This window comes from Glycine max, chromosome 5 (genome assembly GCF_000004515.6).
Source record: "Glycine max cultivar Williams 82 chromosome 5, Glycine_max_v4.0, whole genome shotgun sequence".
In the NCBI taxonomy this organism is placed as follows: Eukaryota; Viridiplantae; Streptophyta; class Magnoliopsida; order Fabales; family Fabaceae; genus Glycine; species Glycine max.
Genome location: NC_038241.2, coordinates 26,284,421 through 26,299,006, shown reverse-complemented (window position 1 = coordinate 26,299,006; position 14,586 = coordinate 26,284,421). Strand labels below are relative to the sequence as shown.

Below are 14,586 nucleotides of genomic sequence, written 5' to 3'. Positions count from 1 at the left end.
TGGGTGAGTTCAACAATCCATACATGCATTCTAGATGTTAGTAGGGGTCTATCGCATGATTGTTGGTCCAGTGTAGGAGTGAAGTGGAGGTTGAATATCCATTTTTGTTCATAGGCCCAAAAATTGATGGTGGTGGACTCGTAGATCCCTAAGTCTTTTCTGAAGGTTTTCAGGCCATCAACAAAGAAGAATTTCCCTCGGTGCTGTTTGATTCATATTTTGTACATCACTCCGTCATAGCTAAAGTGGGCAAAGTCTGGGTAGTCTGGTGCCCATTGTTCATGGTAGAAGGCTGGTATTAGTATATAATCCTGCCAAAAAAAATGTGTTAAAGTTAGGTGTTATATATTGGATGAGAAGAATGAGTCAAAGAAACAATGTGAATAAAAGAGTTGTTTAATATCACGTTGTCATTGTGGAAGGCGGTGATAAATTGTAGGATGAAGGGTCATTTCATAATTGGATTAATTGTCTGCAATAATGCAGGCATGATAATTTCAGGCATAGAAGTGTTTGAAGAAAAATAAGATTTGGTGTGAAGAGAAGCAGTTTATTGAAAACAAAAGCTAAGTAAATGAAAGGTATTTAGGTGGCTTACCCTACTTGACATTGTTGACGATGTTATGTTCATTTTCGGGATGCGTGAAGCTGATGGTTCTTTGCAGAAAATCTGTAATGAAATTTGCAAGATAAGCTCTCCTTTAGTGTGTTGCAAGAAGCTGAAGTAGTAGATTGCAGGCATTAAATTGTTGCATTTTCCTGAAGTTGTAACTAACTGCAGATTGAGTTGCTTGGCAATTGTGCAGTCTTAATTGGTGTTTCTAAAGAGTTAATGTTGCAGGGGAGTTTGAATGATTGCCATGGTACATAGTTGTGCAAGCAGCTGAAGAGTTATTTGTGCACGTGGAATGTTTTAACTCTTTTTATAAGTTGCACTGCGGAATATCAAACTAATAATAAAATGTAGTGAATTATTATATTATGAATGCTTTTAATGCTGGAGTTGTTGTGTATCAACTGGATTTGACAATTGGGCCAGGAACATGATCAAATAATGCAGAGTGAGGTTTGTGACTTGACTTCTAATTTAATGAAGTTGGCCTTATATTGAGTATTTTTTTTAAAAAAAAATATGCATAATAGAGGATAAGATAATTTTAAATTTTGCATAGGAAGAAATGTAATTGGAGTTTGAACTCATGCATGATCATTGGATAAAAATCATATGATATTTGAAGTCAATTTTTTAAAACTAATTTTAAGCTTTGCTAGAGATGGATGTAGAGCATATATATATATATATATATATATATATATATATTAGATCAAATAGTATCACCAAGCAAGATTATGGCAATTCTATCTAGAATCTAATGTGTTACTCCTAGAGTTCCAATCTAATGTATTAATTAATTTGTCTGATTGAATTGTGTTAATTATTTTGAATTTTGGTTATGATGAGATAAATTGCAGTTCAGTAATAATGGTTTTGTAATTGGTTTTTGAACTGGTTGTAAATATAATTGAAATTGCACAATAGTAAGACACAATGTGTTTGAACAGTAAAAAGTTAACTTTTGTTTCCAGATTATAACACATAACATATGTCTATGCCGACAAAATGTTAGACAGGGACAATACAGGAAAAGAAATTGAATGTTTGAACAATTCCACAACTTGTAGATGTTTGAACAATTCCACCCTACTTTTAATAATATTTCACATTCATCAGATGTCATTCGCTTTGTTGGTGTTAATGAAAGACCTAGAAGTGGATCATGATCTACTGTCACAAACACAAATTGCTGCATAAATTTAAAATTAGAATTAGTGCAACTTTTCAATGAGATTCTCGCAATACATATTAGATTTGAAAAACACTATCACAATGTCAACTTACAGATTCAACTTGGGAAGAATCATTGGAGTCAAGCATAAGAATATGGATCTTGGAACATGCCTGCATGAGATATAAGTTGTGAGTAACAGATATCATAATAACGGCTTCAACATACTTTACAAAACATCACCTCAGCATCATACAACATGTCCATCACAACACTAATCAAATGTAAGTCATTTGAACATCTAAGAACAACAACATTCTTGAAGTTTGGTTGAACCTTGACTTTAAGTGCAAGGAAATAACCCAACAGCTTATCAAGTGCTTGAGGAGAAACATTTAAATCAATATCACCATCCTTGCGCAAAGAAAAAAGATTTAATAATTAATATCTATAGTCAGATTGGATAACAAACTAATAAAATATTATTAAAAGATTAAAAATTAAGTGTTTTCCTCATTGTAGTTGACCATCACCTCAAGTCTATACCTGGCAATGTATATAAGAATGTAAGAAAGAGTGATAAATGAAAGACACACCAATTGAGCAGGAGTGCAATAACCACAGCTTAGGTTGATCATTACATTTGCCACATGTGCATGTGAATGTGGCTGTCTCAACATCAGTTTTTTTTCGGCATTGAATGCAACCTGGATAACATGATGAATGGGTATCCATAAGAATTTTATCAATGGTGCCGATAGTAACTATTTCCTGGCCAAAAACATAGGGATCAGATTTCGGGCCAACCGGTGGAGGAATTCAATAAATAACAGCACTTTGATTACAGTTAATAGAGTTTAGTTGCTAGTAGTTTTGATTGGACTTTCCATTTCACTAAACAAATAAGAAACATAAATAACATGTTTACCTCAGAAATGTAGTTAATGTCAGAAATGGTCTTGGACTCAGCTTTTCAAAGAAATGCATCCTTTGACGATAATTGACTTGAAAGAATTGCTAACTGATGATGGATAGAATCCTGCACCAGTCAGAAACAGAATCATTAGCTAGATGTGATAAACAAAAAAACCAACAAACTCTATATGACAATATACCCTGACCTTCCTTAATCCTGACAACAAGTTTAAGAGTTTCTTTTGATCCATCAATGGTCTTGATCTTGTCAGGAATACGTTCCATTAGTGTGAACAAAAACTTTAACAACAACACAACATTGAAACCACAAAACAGCTACATAATATGACAACAACAACAACAAACACCATGTTAATTCTGAAAAAAAAACAATGATAATTTATATTAGAAAACAAAAAATAAGATGACTGAGGTACAAAAAATAGTTTAGCTAACCTGATTCTAACTTTTTTTGGTCCTGACTAAATCACAATCAACACCAACACCGAAAAGGAAGAACAATATATGGTATCCATTAGGCACAAAACATTTCAGCCATGCTGAATAACATCAGACAAATCAGGAATGGAAAAAACAGTCAATAACCAAACATGCATAAATATGAAGTAAAATTTAAGCGTGGGAATAACACCTTACCTATTTTCAATCTTCTTGACCCTGCTTAAATGACAACCAACACATACACCAAATAACATTAGGCAATCTAGGGAGGGAAAAAAAGTTAACAACCAAACATGCATAGATATTAGAAAACATCCCAGATCCCAGAATGGCCACACTTTACCTATTTTGCAATTTTTTTGACCCTGCTTACCTATTTTGCGATTTTCTTGACCCTACTTAAATGACAACCAACACATACATCAAAAATAAGATCATTGAGGCACAAAAACCAGCTTTATTGACCTGATCCTAACTTTTTTTGGTCCTGCCTAAATGACAACCAACACCAACAACGAAAAGGAAGAACAACATATGGTATCCATGAGGCAAAAAACATTTCAGCCATGCTGATTAACACTAGACATACACCAAATAACATTAGGCAAGACAGGGATGAAAAAATAGTTAACAACCAAAAATGCGTAGATATTACAAAACATAACATGCATGGTCATTATAGCTTACTGTGAACAACAAATGAACAACACCACCAAAAAACATCCATAAGCAACCAAACATGCAAAAAATCAAACAATATTCCATGTTTCCAAAATGAAACAACATTCGTTGTGAAACAAAGTAACCATGCATGAAACAAAAACTCCTCTACGGTTGAAGAAATCAACAACAGAAAGAAACAAAAACTGGAAAACTCTAAGTAAAATGCACAAAAATAGTAATGAAAGCAAGAAAACTTTAAGTATTTAAGCATGAAGGAAACAAAAGCAAAACCTCATATGGCAAACCCTCAACCAGAAACAAAAACAAAACCTCACGCAGGAACGAAGAAGAAAGAAAGCAAACAGAGGAAGGAAATCGGTGAGGAAATCACGCAATAGCACCATGCTGATGAGAAAGAAAGTCTGAAGTTGGTGAGAAAATGACCACATCAGGCTTTAGAAGAAGACAGGTGGAGCAACCAACAGAGGCACAAAACCTCACGCGGAAATACCCAAAAAACCAACAAATGTGACACGTGTCAACAAATGGAGCACGAACACAATAGTCATTTCTAAGGGCTTCTCATTTATAAGACTTTATATAGATAAACCTTTAAGTAGGTTAATAGGTAAGTCAAATCTAAAAATGAAACTTACGATAAATAACATTTCAAACTTATGCCTTAAAAAAGTTAGGTCTTTTTACTAACATATGTGATTTTTTTGTCTATGTATGAGACCTTTCTTACTTATAACCTCTAATATCATATAATTTTTTGTTGATGGGCTTAAAGCTTAAGTTTTAGTTGCTTTATTGTTGAACAAATCCTTCTAAGAGTGCAACATTGATGCACACAATTAACTAACTACAATTGATAGTCAACAAATGAAGGAACAAAAATTGAAAATTTAGTTTGTAGACAAAATTCATGATTTTTTTAAAGGACAAAATGTGAACAATTTTGAAAATAAAAGACAAACATATGCCAATAAATCATTTTCTTTTAAATAGATTTGATTTTTGACCAAAGAGAGGCTCTTGCTATTTACACCCCTATTTTTTTACAAGTACACTCCTATACCCCCTTTTTACCTCTAAAGTTATCCATTATACTCATTTTCTTAAAGAAGTACACCCCTTTCTTTCTAGAAATGTCTTTCTGAAATTACATATACATATAATGGAAATGTATATCCAAAATTATAATTTATAGTTTCAAAGATATACATCCAGAATAAGTATATATTTTTTAATAAAATATCACTTAAGAATTAAGATGGTTGATGAGAAATAAAAAAAATGATAAACTCTTATCTTATATCCATGTTTGTTAGTCTTATTTTCATCTTATTATTAGTGTTCTTTAAATTTTATTTAAAATCTTATTTTCATCTTATCTTTATTATTCTTTAAACCCTAATTTTAAACTATCTTCACCATATATTCATTATATAATACTACGTTTTCATCATTATTATATAATGTTTTGTGCTTTCCTTCATGTGGTACTACGTTTTAAGGTACGTTCATCACTAATTCCATATATTATACACCTTAATTACAAAGCAAAGCTTTTGATGATGGTTTCTTTACTTTAAGTGCATTCATTTATTTTCTAATCCAAGTCTATGTCAATGATTCAATGCCACATGAAGTTAGTTATAAACGTATCCTGAAACACATTGCCACATGAAAGAAAACACAGTATATTGTATAATAATGATGGAAAAATACTATTATTTAGTGAATATATGGTGAAGATAGTTTAAAATTAGGGTTTAAAGCATAAAAAAGATAAGATGAAAATAAAATTTTAGATAGAATTTAAAGAACACTAATGATAGGATAAAAGTAAGACTAACAAATATGTATATAAGATAAGCATTTATCATTTTTTTATTTCTCATCAACCATATTAATTATTAAGTGAAATTTTATTTTATTGAAAAATATATACTTATTCCAGAAGTATATCTTCAGAATTATATATTTGGAACTATGATTCATAGTTTTGGAGATACATTTTTAGAATAGGTATATGTAATTTTTGGAAATACATTTCCAAAAATCAAAATGAGTGTACTTCTTTAAGAAGAAACAGTTATAATGGATAATTGAGAGGTAGAAAGGGGGTATGGGGTGTAATTAAGGAAAAGGAGTGTAGATAGCAAGATCCCAAATAAATACTCGAGACGAGCTGATCCAATTAGTTATACAAACCCAGGTTTGGGTAATGGGCCTATATTTGGGTATGGCCTATCTAAATTTGAAGAAATAACCACTGTGTGTACGTGTGTGTGTTATGCAATGTTCACTATATATGCACAAAATGTCGAACATCGAAAACTGAAAAACCCAAAAAACGGTCCAAATTCTGTATCTCGTAGGCACTCACTCACTCTCTTCCCAAACACAGCGTGTTGTTTTCCCGGTTCCCGCCCATAGTTCCATTTTCGCTCTCTCGGTCGCTCTCACTCCATCACCCATGGGAAATTCATCCAAGGACAACGACTCCGCCACCTCCGCCGACGCCTCCGCCGGCGACGTTCAGCCCTCCAATTCCGCCGTCTACTCCGAGGGCGAGAAAGTCCTCGCCTACCACGGCCCTCGCATCTACGAAGCAAAGGCATCTTTCACCTCTCCCCTTCCAGTCTCTTTCAATTTTCTCTTTCAACTTTCTTTTATCTCTCTCGATTTGCCGCTTCCTCTTGTTGTTTTTCGTTTGGAATTTTATAATTACCGTAACGGAAATTTACAGTTGCTAACTGCTCAGTAACCGTTCTGCACTGGGGTTTTCTGTGTTTTAGGGATTTCGCTTGTGTTTCTCATGTTCTCGCTTGTTTTTGTTTTGTGAAAAAAAAAAATTAGCGAATTCTCCTTGCTTTGACTGAATTGTGACTTAACAGCGCTTTTTCTTGTTAAGGAGAAACTACGAAAGGTCTTTCACGGTTTCTCATTATTTACTCTATTTTCTGTTGTTCAATTTAATCTGTAAAATTTTGATGGTGATTTTTATTTTTATCGCAAGGCATGCAATTTTTTTAACATGTGATTGATTTCATGTTGTCATATCCACTTATGAAATTGAGAGTGTTTTTAGGGTTATTTCAATTAGTCTTTTTCTACTACGTTTGTCTAATGTAGGGCTTCATAGTGAATAATAATTAATCACTCTCTAGACAGAGTGCATTTTATACAGTTCTTTTCCCATGTCGTTTTGTAGTTGTGATATAATTTACTGCATGCTTTGATTGTCAGGTGCAAAAAGCCGAGATCAGAAAGAGTGAATGGAAATATTTTGTTCACTACCTTGTAAGTTCGACCATAATGTTACTTTTCCCGTAGGCCTAATTTACTGCATTCTATAAGGACTTAGTCATTTTTATTGGTTACCTCATCTTTGGAGTGTTCCTTGATTTAACTTTTCAAATTAATTAATGTTTTAGCTTGAAAGATTTGGAGTTTTGAGTGACTACAAATGTTGAACATTTGAAACTTTCAAGTGATCACGGGATATGCTATTGACTTTGGTTGTTTCATTTGCTGTTTTGCAGGGCTGGAGTAAAAAGTGAGTTTCGTATCTTTCCTTTGTTTCATTTCATCTAACAGCAAATGGCAACGTCTCAATGAGGATGCTTCTTCAACCTTTCGGTTTACAATGTGTTCTGAAATATTATAGTTGTTCTTGTGTACATGGTGTGACCCAAAATTGCTAAAAAAACAAGCCACAAGTAAAAAGCAGAGTTAATACTTGAAATTTTCCAAAGTGAAACTCTCGTTTTAAATGACAATGAAAGTGGGAAAAGCCTTTGTGATAATTGATCTATAGATTTTACAGAGAACCATCCTCATATTTTTGCCATAAATGTTTGTAAAATGATTATTATTACATGCAATAATGCAAAGGGTTACAAAGAATCATTATCATTGGTTCAACATATTTCCAACAGTTGGGACGAATGGGTAGGTGAGGAACGTTTGATGAAACATACTGAAGAGAATGTAATGAAACAACAGGCCCTAGACAAAAAGCAAAATGTAGACAAGAATGTTAAGTCTGGGCGTTCATCTCAAGGAAAGGCCAAAAGTTCTACCGGTAAGCCATGCTCTCTTTCAAATGGTGATAATTTATTATGACCATTTCTTAAAGCTTTTGCTTATCTAGTTTGTGCATAACAAATCTCTTGGCAAAGGGGGTCTGAAGTCCCCCAGTTCTTTTTATTACTCTCCAGAGCCTTTTTTTTACTAAAGGTTTTTTTGCTTATATAATATATATATATATATATATATATATATATATATATAAGTTGCAGATGTGGACACCTTAAGGCTCTTTTTTTTCTCACTAAAGGCTCTTTAATGTTCTCAATGAGTGATTACTGATTAGTAATGATTAATGAGGTTCGCAAAGGCCCTTCATCAACTGAGCTCTGAAATTTTTGGTCAATATTCTATTTTGAACATAGTTGGTTTTTATTGGTAAAAGGATATCTGGACCCTTCAAAGGGAAAAGGAGTACAAGATAAAAAATCTATACTTATCAGGTGCTAGGATGCAAAGTGCTAGTATAGACTATAAACAGTATACCATGTTTTGATAATAATAACATTAAAAGTATGTTTGATTTCCTTCAACACTACTTTTGGGGAAAAATGTGAGTGTTAACTTTGACCAAAATTAATTCTGGATCTTCCATATAGGCACAAAAACATTTTATATTGTCCTTTCAAAATTGTTACAGGATATGCAACCTTTTGCTATTGAAATCAGTTTTCCCCTGTTTTAAATAATTGACAAAATGTATACACAGTTTGTGTTGGACCAAATCCTAATTTTGCTCTTTTTTCTGGAACTGTTGGACTTGGAAAGATAATACTTAGATTATTTTTTTTGTAAGCTTAATAATGTATATTTGCTTTGGATTCTGCAGATGCCAAAATGGATAAAGAGGATGTCAAGAATAATGGTATTCATTAAATTTTATGTTTCACTTTCCTTTTTGCATATACATCTTTATATATCTATATCTATGTAGATATAGTCATATCTTGTGGATACAGATATGAACCTTTTTTTTTCATTATCACTAGGATTGAGTTCCTATTGTCTTAAATATTCGTATATTAAATTCCACATGTAAGAATTGTTTCAAGAAGTAAATTTATAACATTTTGGGTAACAGAGGCTTTAAAGTTTTCAGGTTTTTCTTTTTTGTAGATTTAATATCCCGCTGAAAAGGTTATGCACTTTGCTGCTTATTATATACTACCTGATTCTTGAATTAAGATTGTAATCTTGCACACAATATATATCCATGATAACAGCCAATAATCTGTATGTAATAAGAGGGGGCCTATGACAATTTGTTAAGTAGACAGATTTTTCAGATTAAGGAAGCCGCCTTTTATATTTTTTTTGGCATCATTCTTTCTTGCCCATGTTGTTCCTTTTCTAAAGTATCACTTATCATTACTTGTTGCTTTTAACAAAATTATTGGTGCATTTTATTTGTTTACAATGTGCTTCTACAATAACTTACAACTTCAATATTTGTGATTGCTATGATACTTAATGCATTTAGGTTATCAATAGAAGCCAGATATATACATCCTAAGCTACCTGAGTTTTGATCTATTCAAACCCTGCTATAACAATCTCCCTTGTTAATTATATCTTTTATATTTGCTTTCATCTGAAACAATATTGCCATTCATCAGACACTATTATTGGACTCAAGACATGACCAAACCCTGGCCCAGAAAAGTTCCATTTGGGCATCACTGTTTTAGCCTAAATATAATTTGGGCCAGGTCTGAATGAAAAAATCCGATCAAGCCATCCTGCATTTAGTTACATTGTAATTTATTGAATTATATGGATTTTCTTCAAGTTCCTTATCAAATAAATTTAATTTGTTTGACTTCCTCAACTGTATATTTTTTTTTTCATTTTTATGTAACTTTTATTTTTTGTTTTGTTTTAATTTTGTTTTTGAAATTTCTAATTAGGCCTTTGGCCATCTCATTTTTATTTTTGGCCTGTCCCACACTAGCCCAATATTTTTTTATATTAAAACCCAACACAATTAGCACTTCCATGCTTTTCATTTTCTTAATCCCTGCAGTAATTAACAAGTTGGACCTCTTAAATTCCCATTTGAAATGTTATATTTGCATGCCATATTACAATTTGTATGTACTAATAAGTTTAACGCATCAATCTCTGTGCAGTGTCAAAAGGGAAGAAACGAAAGCATGATGCGGGAGTTGAGGTTTGATTTATTCTGTGGTTTAATTGTATTTCTGGCATGTTCTTTTATTCTAAAATCCTGAAAGATTTATCATTTGCATTGAAATTCTCTTCATATAATGAATTAATTGCTCTTGCTTGCTTGTTTTCATTTCATGTATTTCATATGAGAAAGTCAAAATGCCATAATAAATATTTTATCAATGAAAAATACCTCCGAGTTTGTTTGAGATTTGATTTGATTGGAATTTCTCAGTTTTGACACTACTCTTTTAATTGAAAATATTCTGTTAAGTGTGGTTTTTTAATTATTAGAAGGGCAGCGGGACTGTTGAAAAGCTTGTCAAGATTCAAATTCCTGCAACATTAAAGAAACAACTTGTTGATGATTGGGACTCTGTTACTCAGCAAGATAAGGTACATGGAAAATTATTAAATTCACTGTTGTTGTCCTCTCATATATGCTAAAAATGCATATTTGCAGAGTTAGCGCATGTTTCTGGTAAAGGTTACCATAGCCCCCTGAAAGAGAGAATCTGGAGTCACTTTGTTTTCCTTTCCCTTGAAATTAAATGATAATATTGTGCTAGTACAATTTAACATGTCACTCAGCAATTTGAAGCCATCTGATTTTTTAGGAATTAGGCAATGGAGAATTAATTTTTTTTTTGAAAGGACGATGAAGAATTAATTAAAGGGACAGTTAAAGTTAGTTGGTTAATTAGAGGGGTCAGCTAGATAAATAGCGGGGAGGGAGGGGAAAGGGGAAAGGAGGCATTCTGTCTTGTATCATTTAAGAGAAAGCAATGTTTCTGTTATGAAAGGAAGTCCTTTGGCTTGTGCTATTATATATAAGAGTTTTCATTACTCTATTTTGGCCTTATCTCTAGCCAATGTGGGACTTGAATTTTTTCCAATACACCCTCTCACGCCCAATACTTGTGGACTTGGTGTGTGGATAACATGGTGGGTCACCCTTTGAATGGATCTAGGATAGACTTTGATATCATTTTAGAATGTGAGTTTAAGCCTAACTCAATCCCAAAAGTTAGTTCAAAGGATGAGGATTGTCTCTACTCTATTTTGAATATATACCTTGTATTGAAATGCAGATATTAATGAATACTCTTATATTATACCTTATATTGAAATGCAGATATTATGCTTTATTAAGTTTTCTGAGCAAATTAAAGAGAATTAATGCACTCAAATTCCATGGTTGTATTATAGTATGAGATCCCTGCCACTCCCATTTCTCTTCAATGCATTTTTGAGTTTATCTTTTTGGCTTACAAAGTTTGTTGATGGTATTGTTTTGGTATTCTTATTTTTAATTATCACTTTTTAAATTATAACCTATTTTAATGCATGAATCATTCCATAATGTTTTGATTTGTTGATATCGGTCCCTGCAGCTTGTAAAACTTCCCCGTTCACCAACTGTTGATGAAATTCTGACAAAGTACCTTGAATACAAATCAAAGAAGGATGGCATGTAAGAAATAGATTGATAATTAAAATTTCATTCCCTTCCTCCTTTTCTACACTGTCTATTTATTTTTGTTATATACTCATCTTGTACATTTAGTTGTAGCTGTTAGATGTAGGCTGTGGACACCTTATACTAACTATGAAAGCATGTACATTATCTCTGTGATACAGTGCTCCTGATTCAATAGGAGAAATTTTGAAAGGAATAAGGTGTTATTTTGATAAAGCATTGCCTATGATGCTCTTGTACAAAAAAGAACGCAAGCAATATAATGATGCAATTGTGGATAATGTGTCTCCATCAACCATATATGGTGCTGAACATTTATTACGCCTCTTTGGTATGATCTTACTTTTTGCTGGTTCTAAGTAGTGTGTGCTTGAAAGGAGAGGATATTGTGTGCATTCACACCTCTGCTTGCATTCTGTCTTGGGATATAATTTTATTCTCATCCTTGTTTCTTTTGAGGGTACTTTTAATTAAAGAAAGCTTTGTCAGCTTTGCTTGATGAAAGTTGAAATTTAGACATCTCTTACCATTTAATGTTTCATTGCTAGTTGCAAGAATATGAATTTTTAAGTTATGATTCCATTAATGTGATATCTGCTAAATAATCATAGATTCCCTGGTGATTATTAAGTTACCAGAACTTTTGATTTGCCTGTAAAATTTTGACATCTCTTATCTTTTAATGTTTCCTGGCTAGTTGCTAGAATTTAGGGTTGGGTTCCAATCCCATTGATGTTGTATTTGTATTTGTATTTCTAGCCATTAGGATGATGGAATATAGTTTATATTGTTATGAGTATAGCATTTTAATGTTACCCTTGATCAACATACCTGACAGAATTTTCATAATATGTTCTGCAAAACGATCATGTATTTTTCTTCTTGTGCTTGCAGTTAAGTTACCTGAGCTTTTGGCATATGTTACTATTGAGGAAGAAACATTGAATCGCTTGCAGCAGAAATTACTTGACTTTCTCAAGTAAAAACCGAAACCTAGCTCATTCATTATATTTAGAAAATTAGATAGTATTACTATTGGAATCTCATTACTTTTCAAAGTGTTCCGATACGTACTGCACTTATAGCTCTCAGCTGAAATAATGACAAAACTGAACAAATTCAATTTTTAATCTGTTCACATACTGATATGTGTCAAGGGTGATGTGTAGCCGTTTGGTGATTAAGTGAATAAATTAAAATGTGTACTTTCCCCTGGTAATTCACTTGTATCTATTTTGCTTTTGGTTGGGGAATGCATGTTTTTTTTCCTGTCAGGCTAAACAGGGGGTAATGTTTATTTTAATTGTTATGTTTCTGTACAGGGTTTTGTTGCTGATGGATGGTTTGATAAATAAACTCATTGCAGGTTTTTGCAGAAAAATCAAAGTACCTTCTTTCTTTCAGCATATGATGGCACCAAAGTCTCTGAAGGAAAAGGTAAGGGGAAGGATGAATGAGAAGACACAGAGTCCCTGATCTTCATCCTGTTGTATTTTTAATTGTTGTTATAAACAGTATCATCTTTCTCTTGAAAAACTAGGGAAGAAACTCAATTGTTGTTGTGAGAATATTGACTAATTCATTCTTTAATTTTTAAAGCTTACACAGTACTATTATACACAATGGAAACGTTTGGTGGCTCAGGTACATGTTATTATATGACCTCTTCAGGTCTGGGATGTGCTAAAAAAGGCGTGTTTGTGGCCTGAAAGAAAAGTTGGTTGAGCTGGCATGACCCATTTTAACCATGTTGCACAAAAAAAAAAAAGAAAAAAAGATTCTTATTTATACAAACATAAAATGTCATTGTCTTTATTTTTTTGTTATTAAAAATTTGTATAAGAAATAATAAAAAAACAAGGTCTTTAGTTCTAAAAGAAACTCTTTATATTTTTTTATTGTCAATTAAAAATGTTTTATTTTGACAGCTTTTTAAAGATTTATAGAAAAAACTATGAAAAATAGTTGTACGTCTTTTATCAATGAAATGAAGTATGTTATGCATTATTTTAATTTCACTGTAATGCATTCTTTCTAGTAAGCCCACACAAATTTATGAAGAGCAAGTTACACTGACTTTACCTATGTTTAGACCTTATTATAATTGCATTCATTCTATTAAAATGTATTCTTTTGCTTCCCATTAACCATTAGGGTTACTAAAGCTGTTAAGTTTTGAGCGAAATCCCCAAAAAATCCTTCCACTTAATCTGCACACTTTGCCTCTTCATCCTCTTTGTCCAACTTCATCCATAACCACAACCACCACCCTTTGGGTCGCACTTTGTCCACAACCACCACTCACCACACTACCTTGCCTCCACAACCCACTCACCGCACAGCACCGCATTGCACCCCAACAACCATCACTCAACACTTCCATCGATTCGAGTTTTACCTTGGACAACGTCTTCTTTTATGCTCGCTCGTGCACTACTAACCTTGCCTCATGCGTGTTCACTGCGTTCAACAACGGCAAGTGGGCGTTCATATTTGGATTTGTGATTTTGTTTCAAAACACTAATTTTTCTAAATTGTGTTTGTTGCGTTCAAATCTCGTTGTCTTGCGTTCGCTGTAGGTCAGTTCCAAGAAGAGGAAGAGTCTTGTAGCCTATGTCTGGGTTAGGTGCAACGGAAGAACAATTGCAAGTTTTCTTTGTCCTTTGAAATGGATTGATTGTAACTAGTCAAGATTCATTTTTTGATTGTAACAACACATTTCAATATTTTTTATTTAAATTTTTTAAAATATTACCTCAATTTGTCCGTGTCAAATTTGAAATTAGCTGCTCTTGATGTTCTTGACTCTTTTTCTTTTTGGATTGTTGTTCTTTACTCTATTTTCCCATTTCAATCTTGAGGTAGTGATAGCTGCGGTGGTGAGTGGGTTAGTGTTTGTTGTGGTGGCTTGATTTATGAGTTTGATTTGTGGTACGTGTTGATGCACCATTGAACATAGCTTGCTGGTGTGGGTTTAATTTCAAGTGCGCACCATTGAATATTGTTTCA

At 32.8% G+C, this 14,586-nt stretch overlaps 1 protein-coding gene across 1 annotated transcript; it reads left to right on the top strand.

The window, feature by feature from the left end:
* The first annotated feature begins 6,164 nt into the window (after nucleotides 1-6,164).
* Nucleotides 6,165-13,175, top strand: LOC100808266 (protein MRG1). Its single transcript, XM_003524617.5, has 11 exons — nucleotides 6,165-6,453; nucleotides 7,086-7,139; nucleotides 7,382-7,395; nucleotides 7,778-7,923; nucleotides 8,758-8,793; nucleotides 10,058-10,098; nucleotides 10,392-10,493; nucleotides 11,492-11,571; nucleotides 11,739-11,908; nucleotides 12,472-12,556; nucleotides 12,944-13,175. Exons 1-11 carry the CDS (start codon nucleotides 6,313-6,315, stop codon nucleotides 13,032-13,034), a joined length of 960 nt encoding a protein of 319 aa, XP_003524665.1. The 5' UTR covers nucleotides 6,165-6,312; the 3' UTR covers nucleotides 13,035-13,175.
* Nucleotides 13,176-14,586: the final 1,411 nt, after the last annotated feature.